This window comes from Callorhinchus milii, unplaced genomic scaffold (assembly GCF_018977255.1).
Source record: "Callorhinchus milii isolate IMCB2004 unplaced genomic scaffold, IMCB_Cmil_1.0 Scaffold3, whole genome shotgun sequence".
NCBI lineage: Eukaryota > Metazoa > Chordata > Chondrichthyes > Chimaeriformes > Callorhinchidae > Callorhinchus > Callorhinchus milii.
This window is the reverse complement of record NW_024704744.1, coordinates 66179156-66204551: the sequence shown is the minus strand read 5'-3', so window position 1 is coordinate 66204551 and position 25396 is coordinate 66179156. Positions and strand designations below refer to the sequence as shown.

The following is a 25396-nucleotide window of genomic DNA, read 5'->3' as shown; positions in this document are numbered from 1 at the left end:
TGCCTTCCTAAAATCCAAATATACCACATCTACTGGTTCCCCCTTATCCAACCTGCTGGATACATCCTCAAAAAATTCTAAAAGGTTAGTCAAGCATGACTTCCCTTTTGTAAAGCCATGTTGACTCTGCCTAATCTTTTTATGGTCTTCCAGGTATCCCATAACTACGTCTTTTATTAAGGACTCAAGAATTTTCCTACAACTGACGTCAAACTAACTGGTCTATAGTTTTCCCTATTTTCTCTCCCACCCTTCTTAAATAGTGGAGTTACGTTTGCAATCTTCCAATCAATGGGAACTTTTCCAGTATCCACAGACTTTAATGCCATCCACTATCTCAGTAGCCACCTCCTTTAAAACTCTCGGATGCAGGCCATCCGGTCCAGGGGATTTATCGGTTTTAAGACACGACAATTTACCTAGAACCATCTCTTTACTAATGTTAATCTCCCTAAGTTGCTCGCTAACATTGTCTTCTTGGTCCTCTATTTTTGGTATGTTTCCAGTGTCTTCTACGGTGAAGACTGTAGAAAAATACTTGTTTAATGACTCTGCCATGTCTTTGTCCCCTATTATAATTCCTCCGTTCTCTGCCTGTAATGGACTCACATTCACCTTCGCTAGCCTTTTCCTCTTTATATATTTGTAAAAACTCTTGGAGTCTGTTTTTATGTTCTTTGCTAGTTTGCCCTCGTAATCTATTTTCTCCCCTTTGATCAATTTTTTGGTCCTCTTCTGTTGTTCCCTAACGTTCTCCCAATCAACAACAACAACAACAAGATTCCATTTATAAAGCGCCTTTCACGTCAGGAGGACAATCCTCGGGTTTACTACTCATCTTCGCTGTTTTATAGGCTTTTTCTTTTGATTTGATACTTTCCCTAACTGCTCTAGTTGCCATGGCTGCACCACCTTTCCCATGGCATTCTTATTCCTCAAAGGAATATGTGCTCGTTGGGAATTTTGCACTATCTCCTTGAATGTCTGCCATTGCTGGTCTACCGTCAAATCTTTAAGTTTAGTCTCCCAGTTTATTCTGGCTAAATCCTCTCTCATACCAGCAAAGTTGGCTCGATTTAAATTGAAGACTTTTGCTTCAGACTTAACTACTTCCCTCTCTAACTTAATGCTAAATTCCATCATATTATGATCGCTTTGCCCTAGAGGAGCCTTAAGTTCCAGTTTGCTGATCAGCCTTGTTTCATTACACAAAACAAGGTCTAATATGGCTTGTTCCCTGGTCGGCTCCTCAGCATATTGATCTAGAAAATTATCTCTAATACATTCTATAAACTCCTCTTCTACGTTCTTTTCCCAATTTGGTTGTCCCAGTCTATGTGCAGGTTAAAATCACCCACAATTAGTGTCTTTCCTTTGCTACATGATCCACTAATCTCTTGATTTATACCTTGAGCGATACTTGGACCACTGTTTGGGGGTCTATAAACTACTCCCACTATAGTTTTCTGCCCCTTGAAGTTACGTATCTCTACCCATACTGACTCTACATCTTGCTTTTCAGATTTAAAATCTTTCCTCTCTACTGTTTTTATCCCTCCTTTATTAGCAGGGCCACTCCCCCTCCTCATTTACCACATCGCCTATCTTTCCTATATACCATGTAGCCTGGAATATTCAGTTCCCATCCCTGATCACCCTGTAACCATGTCTCGGTGATGGCTACTAGATCATACCGGTTTGTCTCTATTTGTGCAACTAATTCATCTATCTTGTTACGAATGCTTCGTGCATTCAGATACAGTGCCCTTAATTCTGACTTCCGGCTATTAACCCTATTCACCAGCACTCTATCACTGTACTTCCTTTCCCTGCTTGACACATTTTGCTCTTCTCCCTTGTTAATCTGCTCTCTTGCTTTTGTTGATCTCAAGTTTAACTGTGGTGGACTATACTTTACTATGTTTTTACCTCCCCCCCTTAGTAGTTTAAAGCCCTTTCTACCTCCCTATTTATTCGCGTAGCCAGGACATTTGTCCCAGCCCTATTTAGGTGGAGCCCATTCCTTTGGAAAAGCTCCCATCTTCCCCAGTACTCGTGCCAGTGGCCCATGAATTGGAATTCCTGCTCTCCGCACCACTCTTTTAGCCAGGCATTCAGATCTATGATCTTCTTTTGACTGTACTAATTAGCTCCTGGCTCAGGTAACAGTCCCGATATCATCACTTTGGAAGTTCTATTCCTTAGTTTAATTCCCAATTCCTGGAACTCGCTCCTTAACTCGTCCCTACTGGTCCTACCAATGTCATTGGTCCCTATATGTACCATTACGATTGGATCCTCTCCCTCATGCCTCAAATTTATCTCCAGCCCGGCGGTGACATCCTTCACCCTGGCCCCAAGAAGACAACAGAGTCTTCTTGTCTCCCTGCTACGGCTACAGAAAACTGTATCAGTCCTCCTGACTGTCTCATCCCCAATAAGAATTACATTTTTAACCTCCTGCACAGGGGTGTTGGGATCAGTTTGCCCGTCTTCCTCGCAGATTTCCTTGTCCACGCAGGTTGCCAATATTTCATACCTGTCAGACAAGGCTAAAGTCTGGGATTCTTCAGCCCCTCTCTTTCGGGAACGCTTGCCTGCCCGACTGATATAAATGCACAGTGAAATTTAACATGGTTTTTTTCAGTAAATCTCAAAACATAAATCTTTACTGCTTCAATTATTTGAATGATTGCCCAGGCACCACTGCAATGTGTACTACAAGGCTTCCTCATTTACAAAATACATTTAATTCGGAATCCTGTAGCTCAGTGGGTAGACCACTCGCTTTGCGAGCGAGACACCTGGGTTCAATTCCAAGCAGGGCAAAACCTTGGGCAAGTTTCCTTACTCCACCCGCCTAATACTAATCCCTCCAAAAACCAAAAACAATAATAAATTGGTCATTTTCAATCTACGACTGTTTGTGGGACATTGCTGTGCGCAATTGGCTGCCGCGTTCGCCCACAAATATACAGTCAGTTCACTTTACAGTATATTCTGTGAAGCGCTTTGGGACATCCTCCCGACGTGAAAAGCGCTATATCAAATTCAAGAATTATTATTATTATTATTAATCTTTGTTTAATGTCTGCATCAAATACTTTAATAAGTATTATGTAGGCAGCAAATGATCAAAAGAAGCACAAGAACGGACCTGCCATTTTAACTGAAATCATTGTACTGTTGCAAAGTCGAGGGAATCCGCTCAGCTGCCTCTGCCACTGCATCTGCTATCCCCTCCCCATCTCCTCCTCCCACCCTGGCCCCTACCCATCCCTCCCTCCACACCTTTGAACCTGTATTCTCGACCTCTCTCATCACCACCATAACCCGTATGAAACCCACCACCTGCCCCCTCGACCACATCCCTACCCCTCTCCTTATCTCCCAGCTTCATCTCCTTGCCCCTCTACTCACTAACATCGTCAACCTCTCCCTGTCCTCTGGTACTGTTCCCACCCCATTAAAAAACGCTGTCATCACTTCTATCCGTAAAAAACCCTCCCTGGACCCTTCTCTACTCCCTAACTACCGCCCCATCTCCAACCTCCCCTTCCTCTCCAAGGTCCTGGAACAAGTTGTTGCTTCTCAGCTTCGCTCCTTCCTCTCCCGCCACTCCCTTCTCAAACCCCTCCAATAGGGCTTCCGTGCCGGCAACAGCACAGAAACAGCTCTGGTCAAAGTGACAAATGACATTCTGTCCATCTGCTCCCAGGGCTCCCTCTGCCTCCTCATTCTCCTTGACCTCTCTGCTGCTTTCGACACTGTTGACCATTCTATCCTCATCCACCGCCACTCCTCTCACCTCAATATCCATGGCGCTGGTCCTTGACTAGTTCAGATCGTACCTGCTCTGCACTTCATCTCCTCAAACGGCTTCTCCTCTAGCCACTGCACTGTCTCGTGCGGTGTTCCTCAGGGCTCTGTCCTTGGTCGCCTTCTCTTCAATATTTACATGCTCCCTCTTGGTGACATCATCCGCAGGCATGGGGTCAACTTCCACATGTATGCGGATGACAGCTAACTCTACCTCTCTGCCTCCACCCTTGACTCCAGGACCACTGCTGTCCTGACAGAATGTCAGAAATCAAGTCCTAGATAAAAGCTAACTTTCTTCAGTTGAACGTCAACAAGACCGAAGCTCTCCTGATTGGCTTCCATCAGCACCTCCTCACCTCAGGCGCTGACAGCATCACCATCCACGGTTCCACACTCCACCTTGCTAAGCCAGTCCAGAACCTTCGGGTCTTGTTTGACCCTCAACTATCCTTTCTACCCCACATCTGTGCCATGACCCGCTCTGCCTTCCCCCACCTCCGCAACATTGCCCGGCTCCGACACTGTCTCCCACCGCAGGCCACCGAAACCCTCAAACATGCTTTCATTACTTTGAGGCTTGACTACACAAACTCACTGCTTGTCGGCCTCCCCAACTCCTCCCTCCACAGGCTGCAGATCATCCAGAACTCTGCAGCCCATGTCCTCTGCCGCACTAGGCTCCGCGACCCTATCACCCTCATCCTTGCCCAACTCCGCTTCCCATCACACAGAGGATACAGTTCAAGATCCTGGTCCTCACCTTCAAAGCCCTCCACAGTCTTGCTCTCCCCTACCTCTCCTCCGATCTCCTAAACCCCTAACACCCTGTTCGCTCACTCCGCTCAGCGGGCTCCGGCCTGCTTCACGTCCCCGCCTGGCTGGTCCTACTATTGGCGGGCGGGTCTTCCGCCACTCTGCATCCACCCTCTGGAACTCCATCCCGCAGTCCCTCCGTCTCACCCCCTTCAAGACCCACCTCAAGACCCTCCTCTTCAACTGTGCTTTCGATCTCCCCACTTCCCCCCCTGCCCTCCACCCTCCCCCACCCCGGCCCCCAGCTCAGGTTCATAACTCTGTCTGTCCAGTGCCTTGGGACGTCCTCCTGACATGAAAGGCGCAAGACAAATGTAATTTTGTTGCTGTTGCTATTGCATCTTGTATGCAGAGATTAATAATTGCAAAGAGGGAAATATTGAGTTGAAATAAAACCAGGAATGATTTGACAAGTGATGTTTTTAAGCATCTTTACATTTGGTCGGATCCATTCAGTAATATTATTATTTAAAGAGAAGCTTTACGCGGGTCAGAACAATATGGCAACACAGGGAAAACTTCCTTAAAGAGAAGGATTTTAAAACAAAAAAGTATAAAGAGAGGGAAAAGTGCAGGAGGCTAAGAAATTAAAAGGCAGTGCAATAAGTACAAAATCCAGGGAACCTAGAAATACTTGAAAGCAAATTAGAATGCTTACCTTTTTACAGATGGTACCAAATTGTTGTGAGAAGCAATTTTTTCAAGAACAAAGTACAGTAGTTACATTTCAAAAGGAACTACAGGGTTTTGGCAACTGGTAATTAAGTTACAAAGAAGTTTATTATTCAGCTCTGTAAGGGAAGAAGTAATTTTAAAAATAATTGGTGCATTCGCAAAATGAAATATATTTTTGAGGGATGAGGGAATTGCTACATAAATAGAAAATCTGGACCCAAGTGGAATTTCTTCAAAATGCTTTAAAAACAAACCTCTTTGACCATGTCTTTGATTTACTCGTTACCTAGACATTTGTTGAACAGCACTCTATAAATGAAAGTTGTTGGCTTTGTAGACTGGTCAAGAGTTGGAGTCACTGGATTGCTCGTCTGTCCACCTTGCTTGCTATAATTGGACTGCTAGATGAAGTATCATGTAACCAACACAACAATTTATATTTTCACATTGGGAGGACCTCACAAAATGTTTCACACGGCTGACTGGGAGCCCAAGCTAGTGTGTGTTTTAAGATCCTTCTCTTTAAGGTTTGTTTTCCCTGTGTTGCCAAAAGCACGGTCAAAAAAGACTGTAGGTGGGCTTTAAGGTATGGAGGGAGAGAGCAGACTGGAGAGACTCTGGGATGGAGTTCCAGCACATTGGCAGAACGGCTCACAGTTTGCCCACCCTGGGTGGAGCAGATCGAGTGGGAGACATGAAACTGTAAAAGCCAAACCTTCCATCATAGAAGGAATAAAAATCTGGCACAGATCCACCCATTTTGCTCAAATATTATCTTACACTGATCACTGACAGATTACTGAGTGGCAAGAAATGGCAAATGCAGTGACGTTCACAACACCAAAGAAGTTGCCCAACCATCTGGAGAAGGTCGGAATAGAGAAATCAATAAGAATTTAAAAGATCCTTTGAATGGAATCAGTGCTGAGGCAAACTATGAACAATATTTACTAGCTCTAAAAAATCAAAAACAATTTAATCCCCAATTACCTCAAACAATGTTTGCAACAAACAGGAGTGACAGGACTTGAGATGTTTCATGTGAATTGCCAGATGTTCCAAATAAAGATCAGTCAGGATAAAATCAGCACAAACAAACCAGCTCTTTAATCTCTTTAGATTTCAATGTATTTGAAGTTGTGTTTCCTGTTCTAAAGGCACACATTCACTGATAATCAGGATTGGCTTAAACTCTGTCAGTTACTGTATTAGAGGAGACTAATGCAGATTTACATGACAAAAAGAGTTTGTTTCCTGCTATAAAACACAACACTTAGAGGTACCATTCTTCTCCTTCATTAAGAACGAAACACTATTCCTATTTTTATCATTATGCAGATCAAGGGATCTTTAATAAAAATATAAAGTAGCAAACCTATTAAGATACTGAACTTTAGGCAATGATCACGTTATATTTGCCATGATTGTAACCTTAACATCTAGGATATTTACATAATATGGCAGTGCAAAAGCACACATGTTGCTTCATGTTTGCAACTTTCTTAACCATACTGCAATCACAGTTCATACTTCCTCCCAACGCTACTTTTGTTTAGTCTTTCCATTGCTGCAGTGATTAAAAATATACATATTATTTTCATCCTAATATACGCATGTATCATAATGTTTCGTTTCACAAGAGGAATTTAATTCTTTATAAATACAAATATATAAAATATGCCTAAAAAGCTATTTTATGTGAAACAATTTTTAATCCCATCCCAGTGCAGACATATTATGACCAGAAAAGCTAACTAATATATCAATACAATAGCCAAAATGAGTAAGGTGTATTTTCACACTGTGTAACACTCCAGATTTATAGGCTTTGTATTGATAGTACTGAGCAATCCCATTATAACACCCTGTGTCACTTAGGGTTTTAAGATCTTTCCTGACTTACTTTCACAATATTTAAAAATTAGTTTTGTCATCGACAAATTTGTACAATTTTTTCAGGGTGGGTTCCCACAAAAGAAATTTCTGGCACTTATTCTGCCCCTTATGTTTGGTCCTGCCTCTCGTGGCTGACCTCTCACTGGTTCAATGTAAATGAGTTCCAAATGAGCCATGATCAAGAAAGCTGGACAGAGATATATTACTGCCGTGAGGCTTTTTTTCTGAGGTATGCAGCGTACATCTTTTATGCAGCTTAAAGCACTGCATTTTGAACAAGTGCCAATCACAACAACAACTTGCATTTATATATTACCTTTCCCGCAGGATGGCATCTCAGAGATTAAATAACAATGCGTCAAAGCAAATCACATTTTCAACATGAATGACAACTTTCCTGATTTGAAATGCACTTTCCTTTTCTATCAGTTACGGATATTAAAATTCATAAAGGTAAACTGAATAAGACAAATGGATCCCACAGTACCTATCTGCAGGAATGTATAGGAGTACACTTCATACTGGGCTGTGTGACTATTTGGCCATCTGTATCCTTGTGGCATTTTTTCAAAACTAATCATAAAAGTTCCTTTGTTTTAAGTTCTCAGCTGCATGTGAAGGAAGAGATGGGAACTGTAATGTATAATTGAAATCTAATATTGTGTATTTTTTTAAAAAAATACCATCTGCAAAGCTGAGAATTCATGATGCTATTGTTCAACTGACCTCGATTGCATAGAACCTGGAACACATCCAGTTCTACTCCAGTTAACCAGGATCCCGGTACAAAATATGGTGCAATACCATGACCACAGAATACAATAAATGTAAATTCTCTGCACTTGCCAAAGTCTTTCAGGGTATTATCGCTATTTGTCATGTGCAAATATCTGCACATATCACACAATTTAACCATTTCAATGGTCTATTCCTGATTATGGTAGGGCAAAGAGGGTATTCACCATAAACATCAAAACCCTGCACTGTTATCACTACCACCACCACTGACAGCAACATGCATTTTATAATGCCCTATGGAAAGAGTCAGATGCCAAGCAGAGGATAGAGGAGGGAGGAAGGTGGAGATGATCGCACACACGATCAAAGAAGTAGGTTTCAAGTAGAATCTAAACACATAAAGGGGTGAGACCAGGAACTAGCGGAGAGAGTTCCAGAGGTTAGGGGCTTAGTATCTGAAGTCTTACCCACTGATGATGGCACTGAAAGGACAACAAAAAATTATTAGTCGAGTGTAGGGAGTGTGCTAGGGCGTGAAGGCATATATAGGTGAGGATCTTGAAATCAATTTGCTAGGTGACAACGGAGCCTGGTGAGGACTGGAGTGAATTGCCTGCTGAGTTTGGTGTGGATGATGATGCAGGTAGTAGTATTTTGGATAAGCCGAAGTTTATAGATGGTACAGCCAGGGAGACTAGCAGGGATTTCAGTTGAAAAGCCCAGGCAACAACAACAACAACATCAAAAATACATTTATAGAGCGCCTTTCACGTCGGGAGGATGTCCCAAAGAGCTGAACTGTCAGGTGTCGGGGCCCGAGCATGGGGGAGGGGTGGTGTAAGGGGTGAGGGAAGACAGAGAGGTGGGAGGACGACCAAAGGCACGATCGAAGAGAAGGGTCTTGAGATTGGCCTTGAAGGAGGCAAGGGAAGTGAGGCGAAGGGACCGTGGGATGGAGTTCCAGAGTGTGGAGGCAGAGAGGCTGAAAGCCCGGTCACCGATGGTAGTGTGGGTCGGGAGGGAGACATGGAACAGACCAGTGCCCGCTGAATGGAGGGAGCGGGCAGGTTGGTAGGGAGTCAGCAGGTCAGAGAGGTAGGAGGGGGCAAGGCCATCGAAACTGAAGAGGGTTTCAATGGCATTTGATGTGCGGTAGGGGATAAGGCAGTCACTGTGGCAGAGGTGAAGAAAAGCAGTTTTGGTCAGGCGTCAGATGTGATCAAGAAAGGAGAACTGAGAGTCGAACCAGACACCAAGCGTGTGCACTGGTTCGGTGAGTTAATCATAGATTAATACATTAACAATTCTCATATACTTCAACAACAACAACAGATTGCATTTCACGTCAGGAGAACATCCCAAGATGCTGGACAGTCAAGGGTTTGCACCCAAGCTGGGGGTTTGGAATCAAGAGTGCTGAAGGGCAAAGGGAGTGAAGATGGGAGGCTGATGACCTAAGGTCTTGAGACAGGCCTTGAAGGAAGCTGGGGGGCGGCGGAGGGGGGGCAAGGCAAAGATACCTCGGGATGGAGTTCCAAAGGATAGTGGCAGAAAGGCTGAAGATCAGACTGTCAGTGGTGGAACTGGGGGGGCAACATTGAGCAGGAAAGTGCCTGACAAGCGAAGGGAGCAGGAAGGTAGATAAGATTTTAGCAGGTCGCAGAGGTAGCAAGAGTGTGGAGAGCTTTAAAAGTGTGGACAAGGATCTTAAACTCAGCAGTTAATAATAATCAACATCTTGCAAAACAGACTATTATTGTGGAAGTCATTATTACTTCATAATAACAACATGTTGCCCATCTATATATTCTACAGTTGTTATTTTTGTTATTATTGTTTAGCTCTGGAGCAGGCCATTATATCACACAATGGATTTGGCTCTAGACTCAAAACCCAGTTGTGGATTTGGCCCAGGTTCAGTTTCTAAGGCTCTTTTGTCAGGTGTAATGCATTGTCCTCCCATAGGTCTTGACATCTCATCCATAGATCTACAGTATCCAAAGGGAATAAGATGGGATTTAGGCCAGGAGGGGCTTGTAAAACATATAGTGTAAAGCTTTAAAAGTGTAAGAAACGTTATCCAAGTTGAAGCTACATCATTGAAAAATGTCAAGTCAAGAGGGACCAGCAATATGCAGCAATAGCTGAGCACCAGATGTTCAGGAAAGATTCTGTCTGCTGACAGAAATATTGCACTATTTACTTTGCATACACTTAAAATTCAGACTATCCTTCGTCAGTGGTACCAGTGGAGCCAAAGAGCTTTGATTCTGTTTTACAGTAAATGTAAACTGACAGATGGTTGCCATAAATTACTGCTTGGCTAAATGTAAAAATATATAAATTGTTTGCTTAACTCCTCTCTGCCTGAAGTGCTCTATAAACATCCACTGGTAGTCCAGCCCTGCATCTAAAGGTAATCACATCAGCAATCTGAGGTTGGTAATTCACAGGCTGTCAACCGTGTTCCTGAAAACATTATTCTTACTGGTGATGCCTCTCTATGTCATGTAGCTAGAATGACGTAATTTTTGGTGAACATTGATATCAATTAAACCAGCATGCTACAAAGCACGTCATTGTGGGTACTTTGTACAAATTATTAAAAATAGCAATTTTGTAACACTATTATAATGATGGAGAAAAAATATCACTTTTTCAGCCATTAGCATAAACAAGACCTCGGCATTTTATCCAAAACAAGTTCACGGTCCTGTGAACACAAAACTTTTACAAATCAATAAACAGATCACAAGTGAGGTTTGGATGAAATAGACCTTTGGCTCATTTCATCTTGTCTGTCCAAAATTTCCAACCTATCCATCTTCCCAGTTCCCTGGCCTCAAAATCCCCTCACTGGTAACCTGTTCAGCTGTTGATTATGCTCTATGCAAGGAAATGCTTCCTGGTGCTGGTCCTAAAATTGCTCTTCACTAACCTGAACCTGTACCCTCTTGTCCTGTTGCCTTAGCATATCTGAAAGTACTGTTCAGGGCTTACTTTATCAGTAATAATTCCTTCAAAAGAATAAAAATAAAATTGGTCACTTCAATCCACGACTGTTTGTGGAACACTGCTGTGCGCAATTGGCTGCCACTTTTCACCCACAAAATATATAGTCAATTTACTTTACAGTATATTCTGTGAAGCACTTTGAGACATCTCAAAGATGTGATAAGGTGCTATATCAAATGCAAGGATTACAACAACAACAACAACAACTTGGATTTATAGAGCGCCCTCCACGCCGGACGGTGTCTCAGAGCGCTTTACAGTAACGGATCCCGGGGCCGAGCCAGGGGGATGGGGAGGAAGGTGACCAAAGGTGCGGTTGAAAAGAAAGGTCTTCAGCAGAGACCTGAAAATAGGAAGGGAGGGAGCGAGGCGAAGGGAGTGAGGAAGGGAGTTCCAGAGCCTCGGGGCATAGTGGCTGAAGGCACGGCTGCCGAGGGTGGAGCGGAGGACTCGGGGGATGAGGAGGAGGCCAGACTCGGAGGAACGAAGGCAACGGGTACTGTTTTGAGGAGAGAGGTCAGAGAGGTAGGGGGTTGCAGAGGAGTGCAGGGACTTGAATACGAGGGTGAGGATCTTGAAATCGATCCTCTCTGGTATAGGCAGCCAGTGCAGTCTGGCAAGGACTGGGGTGATCGGGGAGCGGAGTTTCGTGCAGGTGAGAATGTGAGCGGCAGAGTTTTGAATGATTTGGATTTTATGGATGGTAGTGGATGGGAGACCGGCGAGGAGGGTGTTAGAGTAGTCCAGCAGAGAGGTGACAAAGGCATGGACCAGGGTTGCAGCGGCTTTTGGAGTGAGGTATTGCCGGAGACGGGTGATGCGTCGGAGGTGGAAGAAAGCGGTGCTGATGAGGGACCGGATGTAGGGGAGGAAGGATAATTGGGGGTCGAACCTGATGCCTAAGTTGCGTAGGTTTCGGAGAGTTTTAGGGGAGGTCGGGTAGGTGGAGGAGGTGAGAGACGTGAGATTTTAGACGTTGACGAGAGCCAAAGAGTATGGCTTCGGTCTTGTCTTATTATTATTATTATAGTTCCATTTAATAATTTAAAACTTTGATCAGGTCCCTCTGATAGAGATTTCTTTTCAAAGTTGGAGTTCCAGCTTGTTCCTCAAACCTCATTCCTCTAACACTGAGGCTCAGCCTGGTTGCTTTCCACTGCCTCTGGAGGCCCACATTCCTACCAACAACAAACAACAACAACAAAAAAATTACATTTGTATCGCGCCTTTCACGTCAGGAGGACGTCCTAAGGCGCTGGACAGACAGAGTTATGGACCCAAGCTGTAGGTTAGGGTGGGGTAGGGTGGAGGGCAGGGAAATCGAAAGCACGGTCGAAGAGGAGGGTCTTGAGGTGGGTCTTGAAGGTGGCGAGGGAGCGGGCAAGGCAGAGGGACTTGTGGGATGGAATTCCAGAGGGTGGGGACAGAGTGGTGGAAGGCCCGTCCGCCGATAGTGGGGTGAGAAAGGCAGGGGACGTGAAGCAGGCCAGAGTCCGCTGAGCGGAAGGAGCAAACAGGATGGTAGGGGGTTAGGAGGTCGGAGAGGTAGGGGGGAGCAAGACTGTGGAGGGCTTTGAAGGTGAGGACCAGGATCTTGAACTGTATCCTCTGTGTGATGGGAAGCCAGTGGAGTTGGGCGAGGATGGGAGTGATAGGGTCGCGGAGCCTAGTGCGAGAGAGGACGCGGGCTGCAAAGTTCTGGATAATCTGCAGGGAGGAGTTGGGGAGGCCAACAAGCAGTGAGTTTGCATAGTCAAGTCTCGATGTAATGAAGGTGCTTCTCAGAAAGGTCCTCTTTTATCTAGTTTCCACATAAAAAATTGAGTTTTATAGCTCTCCCAGGAACGTTTACAAAATGGAGAAAGGACATTAAATATGGAGTTTGTCAGAAAGTTGAAGAGGGTACTGTCAATACCTTCCTTTTATAGCATTCATAGCACAAAACAAAGAATTCAAACCTCCTGAAGCCAACAAATGGCCATTTTGAATAATATAGAAGGAACATAAATCTAATATTTTCAGGAATGGTGCCTACAGGTACATTAAATTGCTATAAAACATCTGGTGTTAAACTAGCTCGGGAATGTTCTGATGGTCTATTAAATCACAGCGTGGTTTCAAGTCATGCTTCACATGAATGACATGTTTATGGGTTTTAAAAAATCAAAAGTCTCTTCTGTGCACAATTCTCCAAAGAGATCTTCTTTCCAGATATATTATTGTGAGAGTTGGATTAATGTGTCTCTGACATAACAAGTCTGTTCATTATTAGTTAACCATGCATTGAAGTGTGGATCCAAGTGCAGAGTAGCCCACAGTAGGTGGGCTACTCTGTTTGAAATTATATATCAGTAAATAGTCATCTGTATTTACAAAAACTGGAAGATTGTGGGATGTACCATTGGAATATTAGTAATTCCACCATTGACACTGCTAATATGGACTATGATTCCAGCACTGTTACCTGATCATTTCCTCAATTTAGTTCTGAAAAAACAAAACATGCAAGAATAAAAAGAGGAAAAGTAAATCCCAGCTCATATAGTAAGTAAGCCTAGACAGTGAAATACACACCAAACATAAGATCCTCTGAGCTTTCTGGTAAAATTCTGTCATTTTCAGCTCAGCCTTCCACATTGTACATCAGCGTCTACATTTATTCAGTTTGACAGATAGGCTTTCGAGCTTTTAGATAAAGCTAGTTTGTCACTCCGCTGCAGTCTTGACACTTTCCACTGCTTAACAGTCACTCAGGAAGCTGGTACTACTCACCTATTCAGACCAAAATAACTTTTATTCCTTTAAGTAAAGGAATATGACTGATGCTTCGCTTTTTCTACCACTAGGAAATTACACTGCATGTTATTTGGGCCAAGAGATGCATCAGTGCCCAAGGCTTGTGCAAAGTGAAGCTCTTTTATTCAATAAGCACTCACTTAAGCTAAAACCCTTTTCTACAGCACACAGAGATACAATCATCATTTCTAAAGGCTCTGGTAAATCCAAACAAAACATAAGTTTGCTGTGAAACATTTTTTAAGAAAGCTTAGTCTTTTTACTTGTCAGAGAATACATTGAAAATACACTAATGAGGACCACAGAGAACATGCTGATATATTACACAATCTATACTATCGTACTCGGTAAAATTACCAGCTACTTGTTTTTGGATTAACGTGAATTTCATTCTGTCTTGAAATCTGCAAAACATCTTGGTTGGAGGAGAGTAAAATCTAGAGGGAGTACTTTCTGTTCAAAGTATTTGCCTATAAGGGGAAAACAGCTACAAAATTGCAGTTTACAAGTACTGTGGAATTCCAACTATTTTATATGACAAGGGATTCACCTCCTCCTCAGCCTGGGAGCTAATCTGTATACAATCATCATGAGATCTATCCAGTTGAATCTCTTGAGTGAAGGTTTCGCAAAGTTTCTCCCATCCTTCAAAGATAATAAAGTGAACCTCTGGATTACCTAGCTAACCTTGCATAGCAATGATCTACACAATTTATGACCAGTTCCTTTCTATCATCTCAGTAACTCAAGAACCATCACGTTCCACTGCGTTTCTATCATCTCTATCTACATGTATCAGCTTAACCAATGTTTTTGAAAAAACAGTCAATTAGCATTAAATATTTGGCCTTTAGTGTATTCCTCCTAATAATTAATTTAAAAGGAGAGAGGTTTTCAAATCTCGAGGGTCACTTGAGGCTCTTTAAACTGTATTGTGTCTTCTAGTTTTGCGCTCACAATTCAAATTAAATAACCTGCTTACACCTACGTTATCTTTTATCGGGATATTTAAATCTTCTCATGATGACCAGTTCCTTTCTACAAGTCTCTCCCCATACTGTCGATATTAAGTCCTGGAATCATTCTCATCACAATGCATCACTGTCTTTTGGAAAGCATAATGCCCAAAATGTCCACCATGTTCCAAAGATGCATTTATCTTGCCCACTCCTTTTGTTATATATGTATTGTAAACATCTTCTGTGGAGGATTGGGTGGTGCAATGGATCAGCACCATTGCCATTGGAAGGAGGAGGTGACTGCAAGCACGATCAAAAAGGAAGGTCTTTAGGCAGGAATTGAAGATGGGGAGGGAGGGGGCAAGGCGGAAGGATTGACAAAGACAGACCTTGGAACAAGTTTCTTACTGATCATCTTAGTGAGGTTTATTGTGTATGATTAAAAGAGAAAATAATATTATAATCTCAATAAGAGGGATATAAATACATAAAATTAATAAGTTATCAAATTACTTAGAACTAAAGTACACAAATATTTCAAGTACATGTTGTATCTCACAGGAAAAGCATTCAACAATTTTTTGCTGCCCTAGTTAATGCACTGCTGGTTTCAAACGTGGTCTCCTATATCGCACCAACTGGTTGATGCAGGGTGCATTATTGAGTAGCATAATGACAGAAGTGCCACTTGGGAGTTGGAAATAACAATCACTACTGCCTGCTTTTTTAGCACCTTTAGTTTTTGGTTTTTTGGTTTGTTCTTGTTTTGGGGCATTAGTTTATTGCCATGACTTTAGACTTCTCAGTAATGCTGAAAATCAAATGTAGAAATGTACATTACCCAAGGAGGCCATTCAGCCCATCGTGTGTCTTGGGAAGAACCATCCATTCAGTCCCATTTCCTGCCTTTTCCTCATTTCCTTTTATATTTCTGGTTTTTAAATCATTATTTAATTCTCTTTGAATAATAATAATAATCATAATTAATAATTAATAATAAGATGAATCTACAGCATCTTAGAATATATTGTCTGGAAGTTTGCTTTCCACCAAAGACAAACGTATGTTGAGAAACCAATATGAATGTACATATGAATATAAAACTTACTTAGGAGTTTTGGCAGTGGTGGGATATGAACCCACATCCTCAAATCTTAAATGTTATACTGGGAATACAATATTGCATTGCGTCAAAAATGAACTACTGATAAAAAATGAGTTTGGGTACCACAAACTGATAATGTTAAGATCTTGTTACAAAATATTTTACTAATTTGTTAAGGATGAGGCTGCTTCCTTTTAAGGTATTTGTCTGTCTTACCACTGCACTCAGCACCACCCACATCTGAGTTTGCCCTCCTTCAAGCCTTTGTTGGCAACTGTCAATTTAAGGAAGCTTATTATAATGTTTCAGGATGCTTCACTGTTGTTTACCACCCTCCTGCAGTATGCCTGAGATCAGCAATTCAATGTGAGGCAGATCATAAGCATACAAATAATGCAACACCAATCCACAGTACAGCTTTTGGGAATTCTGCACAGTATTACTTTGGAAGCATAGTGATCACCTGTTACAACTTTCATGTGTCTAATCAAAGCATTTCTTAACAGCAAAACCAAAAAGAGTTCCTGAGGAGAACAACATATGAAATCCACAGATAATAATTGCGGATACACATTTACCAATAAAATATTGCTGCAACGTAATCTTACCCTGGTTAAAGTCAAGGTCCCCTGCTGACACTTGCTGCATCGCACCCTCAATTTGCCAGGTTGTATAGCTTTGCACAAGTTCTTGCAGTACACGTAAAAACTTTTGTAATGTGTTGAGCCTAAAACAGAAAGTTAGATACTGAAAATATTTGCTTATTCAATATTAGGCAGATTCAAGGAAATTATTCAATTTCTAACTTCATTCCAAATACAGAACAAAACAAACTAGGGACATTCACAATAGGAAATAACGACTCTAATGACAAATTCCACTTCAGGAATGGAATTATGGGATTTGCTAGAATAATTACAATTGCAATGGCAAAGACCATTTTGGGATCACCTCTTTGTTTCCTAATTGTTTGCCAGATGTTTCAGGCCTCATCTTGGCTGAGAAAAATTGGAAAGAAACTCCAAAAGCAAAACACCAGCTTGTGATTTCAGTTTGTGAATGATGCATTTTAGACTCCATATACTCCTAACAGAGGGTAGGATGTGGGTTGCCATTTGCCTTTTCTGTGTTGTATGTTCCTGATCTTGGCTGTTCTATCAGTGAGGAGGGGTAGAACAGCCATGATCATCTTTTATAGGTGCAAATCAGCACTTGAACCTAAGAATGGTGGGCTATTTCGCAGCAATCTATTTTGGACCCTGCCTGAAATAACTCCAATCAGACAGGCACAAAGCAAGAGTTGTGGAAGACTGCTATAGAATCAAATTGACCAAAGTCACAGGAAAATAATATTTTAGGGAAATCTGGAAACCAGGAAGAAATCAAATCTGTTTCATTTAAAAAATCAGCTCACTTTACTAGTTAATGACACAGTTTAAAAGTTTAAAAAGTTTAAAAAGGATTAGATTTTGCAACTTTTGAAAATCTTTGTAAGCTGGATATCAGTAATGTTGCCTTTTCAGATTTGAGCACTATGAAAATCCAAATACTGAGTGCATTTAGTCAATAAGATGAATGCAAACTAGAGAGGAGAAAGCATTTCACATGGCTATTAATATCCATTTTGCAGCATTCAGCTAGAAATTCTGAAAAGGCTGCAAGGAAATATTTCAGAATGCTTGTCCTTTACAAAGCAGAACCTATGTGCTTACTTTTGATCATTACGTATAAGCACAATTGAAGCACTCACTACCCAGCAGGAGCGGCATTTAGAATGAGAATGGAGTGAGATGGGCACAAGTGGGGATTAAACCCAAGAAATTCAATTCATAATCTGATCTGTCTGAACCACAAAAATTGCTGAACCAAAGGTTCTTTGTCGTGCAGGTAAAGAGATGTGTTGGATGGAGCAGCTCAATCACATTTGTGTACTGAAGCCTTCTCCACAGAGTGAGTTTATGTGTTAAATTTTTCATGAGTTCCCAGTTTCCACAGATCATCAGCAAATTATTTCATAGAATCTACAGCACTGACACAGGCCTTTTGGCCCAACTGAACTGTGCCAGTGTCATACTCCACAAGAATCTCAACCCATCCTTATCTCTCCTCTATAGGTTCTCCCATACCCACTTTATACCAGAAGAGAGGCAAGGCAATATGAGGCAGCTCTTTTGCTGTGTTTCTAATGCTAGAAATTAAGTTTAACTACCAACAATGTTGTGCATGTGTACTGGAAAGTCGGATGTACATTTCCTGCATGAAGGATGCTATAAAACAAACATCCAATTTTGCCTATCAATACATAGTTGCTGCACTTTGAAATAAATCCTTTGAAGAATTGAGACATTTAATCATGAGATGTGGCGATGTATCAAATGCAAGGATTATTTTATTATTTTTGGAACGCTGAGTATGTTTGGGAGCAGGTTTCAGTGCCATTCTCTTAGTTGGAGAAAGGAGTGCAGTGCAGTAGCCTCTTGCACATTCATTATATACCAAATAATAATATACCAAAGTACATTCCCCCAGGCATTACACAATGAAAATGCACATTTACTCTTTATCTGCAGGTAAACTCATGAAAACACAGTGAAAAAAAGACTGGATACATTGCTCCAATATTTGCTAACTGCTGTCATTGTAAGACTTATTAGCCCTTAATTACCAGCTACTGGTATTCTGTAGTGAAACAAAAAAATTACTTGCCTGTTGGATAATGCAAATGTATGCGCAATTATGAGGCTGATTCCTTTAAATCTGTCTAAATTTCACTGGACATTTTAAGATGTTAAAGAACTGAGAGGTTATACCTATCAGGATTGGCTGAACATACTTGGACTCTTCTCTTGAAAAGAGGAGGGTAAGGGGGTGACCTGATTGAGATCTTTAAAATGATGAAAGGTTTTGATAGGGGAGACATAGGGAAGATGTTTCCACTTGTGGGGGAGACCAAAACCAGGGGCCATCAATATAAAATAGTCACCAATAGATCAACCAACAACAACAACAACAAGATTCCATTTATAAAGCGCCTTTCACGTCAGGAGGACGTCCCAAGGCGCTGCACAGTTGGGTCATGACCCGAGCAGGGGGGAAATGGTCAGGGTGAGGGGAGGGAAGGGAGCGAGAGGGGGGGAAATGGTCAGGGTGAGGGGAGGGAAGGGAGGGAGCGAGGAGGAGGAAGAGAGTCGAGAGGGGAGCTGAAGGCTCGGTCAAAGAGAAAGGTTTTGAGACCGGCCTTGAAGGAGGAGAGGGAGGAAGCGGCGAAGGCACTGGGGGATAGAGTTCCAGAGCCTCGGGGCTGAGAGGCTGAAGGCCCGACCACCGATGGTAGGGCGATTGGGGCGGGGGACGTGGAGCAGACCGGAGCCGGAGGAACGGAGGGTACGGGCAGGTAGGTAGGGGGATAGTAGGTTGGAGAGGTAGGAGGGAGCAAGGCCGTGAATGGCCTTGTAGGTGAGGATGAGGATCTTGAAATCAATCCTCTGGGGGATGGGGAGCCAGTGGAGGCGAGCGAGGGTGGGAGTGATGTGGTCCCGAAGCCTGGTGCGGGACAGTACACGAGCTGCAGAGTTCTGAATGACCTGCAGCTTGTGGAGGGAGGTGGCGGGAAGGCGGCGAGGAGAGAGTTCCCATAGTCCAGCCTTGAGGTGACAAAGGCGTGAACCAGGGTTTCAGCAGCGTGAGGGGTGAGGTAATGCCGTAGTCTGGCGATGTTTCGGAGGTGATGGAAGGCGGTGCCAGTTGTGGTGCGGATGTGAGGGAGAAAGGACAGCTCAGGGTCGAACAAAACGCCGAGGTTCCTGACCGGCTTTGAGAGGTGGAGAGTGCAGCCTTGGATGCTGATGGTGTCAGCGCCTGAGGTGCGGAGGCGCTGACGCAAACCAATCAGGAGGGCCTCGGTTTTTCGCACGTTGAGCTGAAGAAAGTTGTCTCTCGTCCAGGACTCGATGTCGGACAGGCAGCTGTCAGGACATCGGTGGTCGTGGAGTTGAGAGTAGAGGAGGAAAGGTAGAGTTGGGTGTCATCCGCATACATCAAATAGGGAAATTAGAAGAAATTTCTTCACACAGAGAGTAGTGGGAATGTGGAACATGCTCCCACAAACAGTTGTTGAGACAAATAGCATAGCTGTATTTAAGGGAAAGCTAGATAGATACATGAGGGAGAAAGGAATAGAAGGTTATGGTTGAGGCTTAGTTGAGGAAGGGCAGGAGGAGGCTCAATGTGGAGCATAATCACCAGCATAGACCAGTTGGGCCGAATGTTCTCAATCTTTGTTCTCAAGCCCCTGGTGATGTCAGTTAAACCAGGTACTAGAAGATGCAGTTACACATATCTTCTTGAACCACGCTCTCAAGAGTGTTATGGTAATAGCCTCTCGTTTGCCTCCCGTCAGTGAAGTATCTCCAGATAAATTGGTCATTTGCCTATGATGTTTTGTGGGATTTGCTGCTGTGTTTGCATACATATGTACACTTGAGATTAACCAATATAAAAGCACTTTGAGATGTTTTGACATGATAAAGAAAAATACAAAAAATACAATTTCCTTCTTCCCCTGTACTCTGCCTCACCTCCCCAGTGTTCAGAATAACATCTAGTCCAGTGTTGACCAGCGTTAATAAATCTGTACTGCACCACTTTGTCACACATTTCTCATACTATGTTTATCTAGATAAAAGGAAAACTCACGCTATTAACTATTTCTTTGTGTAATTACTCTTGCACCACCTCCTCGGATTTCACTGCTCTCCTCTTCTCGCTAAACCTCATCCTCCACATCAACTCGCCAATCCACAACTGTGGCCACACCCTCAACCTTATTATCACACATGGCCTTGACATTTCTGATCTGTTCATCACGGACAAGGCCATTTCGGACCACTTCCATATCTCCCTCTCCTCCCGCTTGACCCTCCCCTCTTCCAAGCCCTCCACCAATTTTTTCTGGCGCATTGTTGCAGGTCAACGTCGGTCACACCTCTCCCTCAACTCCCTCCTCAAGCCCCTGCAGTCTGTTTCTCTCCCTGCCCACAGCACAGAAACAGCACGTGTCAAAGTCACAAACGACGTCCTTTCTATTTGTGACCAGGGTTCCCTCTGCCTCCTGATTCTCTTGGATCGTTCTGCCATGTTGCACACAGTCAACCATGCCATCCTCCTCCACTGCCTCTCCTCCCTCATCCACCTTAGTGGGACTGCACTCGCATGGTTCATGTCCTACTTAACCAACCATCTCCACTTCATCTCGGCAAAATGGTTTCACCTCCCACCCCCGCCTGGTCACCTGTGTGGTACCCTAGGGCTCCATCCTTGGACCTCCTTTTCCTCATCTATGTGCTCCTTCTGGGCGATGTCATCCGCAGACACGGGGTAAACTTCCACATGTACACAAATGACACACAAATCTACTTTACCTCCTCCGGCATCAACTCCAGGTCTGCCGATGTTCTATCAGCTTGTCGGGCAGACATCAAGGCCTGGATGAGTGCAAACTTCCTGCAGCTGAATGTAGACAAGACGGAAGCCATACTCTTTAGCTCCTGTCAACTTCTTCATTCCTGTGGATCTAAACTCCTCAACCTCCCTGGGATTTCCTTCAGACCAGTGGGCAATCTAGGCGTCTGGTTCGACCTCCAGCTGTCCTTCCGCCCCCACATCTGGTCCCTGACCATGACCGCCTTTCTCCACCTCTGCCACATTGCCCGCCTCTGACTGTACCTTTCCCCAAATGCAGCGAAACCCTCGTGCATGTTTGTAACCTCCCGCCTGGATTACTCAAACGCACTCCTCGCCGGTCTCCCCAGCTCCACTATTCAAAAAATCCAGCTCATTCAGAACTCTGATGCCTGCATACGGACCAAACTCTGTACCCCCATCTCACCAGTTCTATCCTGGCTCCACTGTCTCCCCATCACCGAATGGATCAACTTCAAAATCCTCACACTCGATGTTCAAATCCGTTCATTCCTTAAGACCTCCCTACCTCTCCGACCTTCTCACTCCCCAATCCACCACTCAGCACCTCCGCTCAATTGGTACCGGCTTCCTGCTTGTCCTTCGCACCCTCCGCTCCACCATTGGAGGTTGCGCTTTCAGCCACTACACCCCAACACTCTGGAACCCTCTCCCTCAATACCTCCACCTTGCCACCAATCTGCACTTTTTCAGATCCTACCTGAAAATCTTCCTTTTCAACCATGCTTACCGCCACCTCCCTTCCCCCGCAACTGCTCGGAGTCAGGTTTCGCCACTGTTAAGTGCTCTGAGACGCTACCGTGCATGGAGGACTCTATATAAGTGCAAGTTGTTGTTGTTGAAACTCTTGTTCATGCTTTCATCACCTCCAGGCTCGACTATGCTTGTCGGCCTTCCCAACTCCTCCCTCCACAGGCTGCAGATAATCCAGAATTCTGCAACCTGTGTCCTCTCCCACACCAAACTCTGTGACCCCATCTCCTCCATTCTCGCCCGACTCCATTGGTTCCCTGTCCTTTAAAGGATCCAGTTCAAAATCCTGGTCCTCACCTACAAAGCCCTCAATGGTCTCGTCCCACCCAATCTCTGTGACCTCTTAATCCCCATACCAACCTGCCCGCTCCCTCCACTAAGACGGCTCTTGTCTGCTCCACGTCCCCCGTCCCACCCTTCCCACAATTGGCGGGAGAGCTTTCAGCCACTCTGCCCCCAATCTCTGAAATTCCATCCCCCAATCACTCCGCCTCGCCTCCTCCTTAGCCTCCTTCAAGTCCCGCCTCAAAACCCTCCTCTTCGATCATGCCATTGGTCATCCCCCTTCCCCTCCCTTCTCCCCCCTGACCCCAGCTCGGGTCTGAAATGCTGAACACTGTCCAGCGCCTTGGGAAAACCTCCCGACGTGAAAAGCGCTATACAAATGTAATCTTGGTGTTGTTGTTGTTGTTGTAATTGAAGGGCTGACGTTTTCAGAGCCAAATCAATGAACTACAGTTACGTTTACCATTTGTGTTTTATAATAGTTTACTCTAAGTTGTCAGAATTTGCACAAACCGATTTTATTCCATGCATTTTAATCAAAAACTGGGAAAGCTGCAATAGAAAGCAAGCAAGAATCTGATCTAAAACATTATGGCACTTCTATGTCTGCATAAAATTACTGTTCAGCCTATTTAAGATTTAAAAGTTCACATTTAAGCTCTATTTAAGATACCTTTTTATGTTCACAACCATTTCCATTAATATCAGGAAAAATAATTTATTATTAAAATCAACGGGATGGATTAAATCTCTTTAAAGGAAAACTAAGCCCCAGTGGTAAAAACATGCCTTTCATCACAGCACTTACTCTTATCTTCATTAACTGACTATAGGGTTGTAATTGGAAGGCAGAAGCTGAGGGATTTCTCCTCCGCCTGAGCTGCCATTTACCAGCTACTTCAATTACAAAAAAAGTTGGAATACCAGGAACCCAACTCAAAAATAATTACAATCAATTTAACATAAAAAGGCTGTTTTTAATGTATTTTTTTAAAAATGTACTTGAACTGCAGCTAATGACATCATGGAAGGGGAAGCTGTCTTGGTGGAGCTACTGAATTTGACATTATGAAGGGAGTTGCTTTGACAAATAAATTGAAATTATATTCAATTTATTTGTCAACGCAGTCACTTCATAATGTCTCCTGACCTCAACCAACATCCAAATCTACATTTTGTAGCAGGAGTCACTAGGAAGCGATCAGCAGTGGCTAATTGGCTCCTCCTATTGGCTCCACCTCACCAAACCAGTCAGGAACCTGGGCATCTTGTTTGACCCTCAACTGTACTTTCTCCCCCATGTCCGTGCCATGACCCGCTCTGCCTTCCCTCACCTCCGCAACATTGCCCAACTCCCTCACTGCCTCACCCCTCAGGCTGCCGAACCCCTCATACGTCACTCATTACGAATACCTCATTCGTCACCTCAAGGTTCGACTATGGAAACTCCCTCGTTGTCGGCCTCCCCAACTCTTCCCTCCACAAACTGCAGATCATCCAAAACTCGGCAACTCATGCTCTCTCCCGCACCAGGCTCCGTTACGCCATCACTCCCACCCTTGCCCGGCTCCACTGTCTCCCCATCCCTCAGAGAACAGAATTCAAAATCCTCATCCTCACTTTCAAGGCCCTCCACAGGCTTGCCCCCCCACATCTCTGACTTGTTAACCCACTATCAATCTGTCCGCTCTCTCCACTCAGCAGGCTCCGGCCGGCTCCATGTCTCCCGCCCGACCCGCCCTACCATCAATGGCGAGGCTTTCAGCCTCTGTGTCCCCACCCTTTGGAACTCCATCCCACAATCCCTTCTCCTTGCTTCTCCCTTGCCTCCTTCAAGGCACGACTTAAGACCCTCCGTTTTGACTGTGCCTTCAGCCGCCCTCCTACCTCTCTGCCCTTCCTCACCCCAACCCTGCCCCCACGCTTGGGTCCTGATCCCTGACTGTTCAGCGCCTTGGGACATCCTCCGGACATGAAAGATGCTTTACAAAGGTAATTTTGTTGTTGTTGTTGCAATTCTCACCCCCCCATCACCCACTTTTCTGCTATAGCTGAGATCATCTTTAATTATGTGGTGAACACAGACCAGAAATTAAACCTGTATCCTTCCACGTTTGCATGCCAGGGAGTTGGCAAGGAATCTTGAAATTAACGATTTAATGCAAATGTATGCATTTAAAACTAACTCTGTTTTGATCAAAGGAAAGGACATCAATCTTTTGGAAAGGAATATTTTCCCAATCTTCCACCTCCACTACCAACATCAGAGGACTTTGAGACGGGTTCTTTGCTCCAACAGGATCTCCAACTTTAGAAAAGTACCCTGTATCAGTAGACACTTCCTATAAAATGTTTTCATATTTGCAATGTATTGTCAATCGTTGCTAAACAATGGATACTTTTGTGTTATGAAATCAGGGTTACTATGAATTTAAATTGTGTACTTTCAATCTGCTTTCATCAATCTGGGCCTGCAAAAAAACTGAAACACAGATGCCAACCAGCCCTCGCCCCTGAATATTGTTTTTAAAACAAACAATGGCACAGTTAATATTTAATAATGGAAGCAGACAGACTGAACACCATCTTCTAAACCTTGGAAATATGGCTTTAATTTCATGATAGTGAGACCTCACAAGTGACATAAAATCTATAATTCAACCTGGTTTTGGTTCAGTGCTATTGTACTGTTGATCATTAAGTTTTACGCCAATAACAGCAACTTGCATTTATATAGTGCCCTTTACATGGGGTAGAGACCCCGCATTACTCAGGGTTGTCCACACAATCACACGCAACAACAATAATACTTGCATTTGATATAGCCTTATCACGTCATTGAAACATCTCAAGCCGCAAAGAATCAAAGGGATTCATAGAATATACTGTAAAGTAAATTGATTGTATATTTTGTGGGCAAAACAATGATAAGTGATAAAGGCACTTAACAGAAAGCAAAATTATTCCATTGTGACCTGCCCATGGATTAAATCAGCATGTTTTATGATAACTGAACCATTAGAACACAGCATAAGTTTGCTTGTGTTTTTTGACACAT

At 43.5% G+C, this 25396-nt stretch overlaps 1 protein-coding gene across 2 annotated transcripts in view; it reads right to left on the bottom strand.

Moving 5' to 3' along the window:
- The window catches only part of prkn (parkin RBR E3 ubiquitin protein ligase), a 423212-nt gene that overhangs the window by 239778 nt on the left and 158038 nt on the right, over nucleotides 1-25396 (bottom strand). For both annotated transcript variants that reach the window (XM_007889436.2, XM_042332972.1), the window contains exon 4: nucleotides 16428-16546. In XM_007889436.2, coding sequence (XP_007887627.1) covers nucleotides 16428-16546 — 119 coding nt within the window. The remainder of the gene's footprint in view (nucleotides 1-16427; nucleotides 16547-25396) is intronic.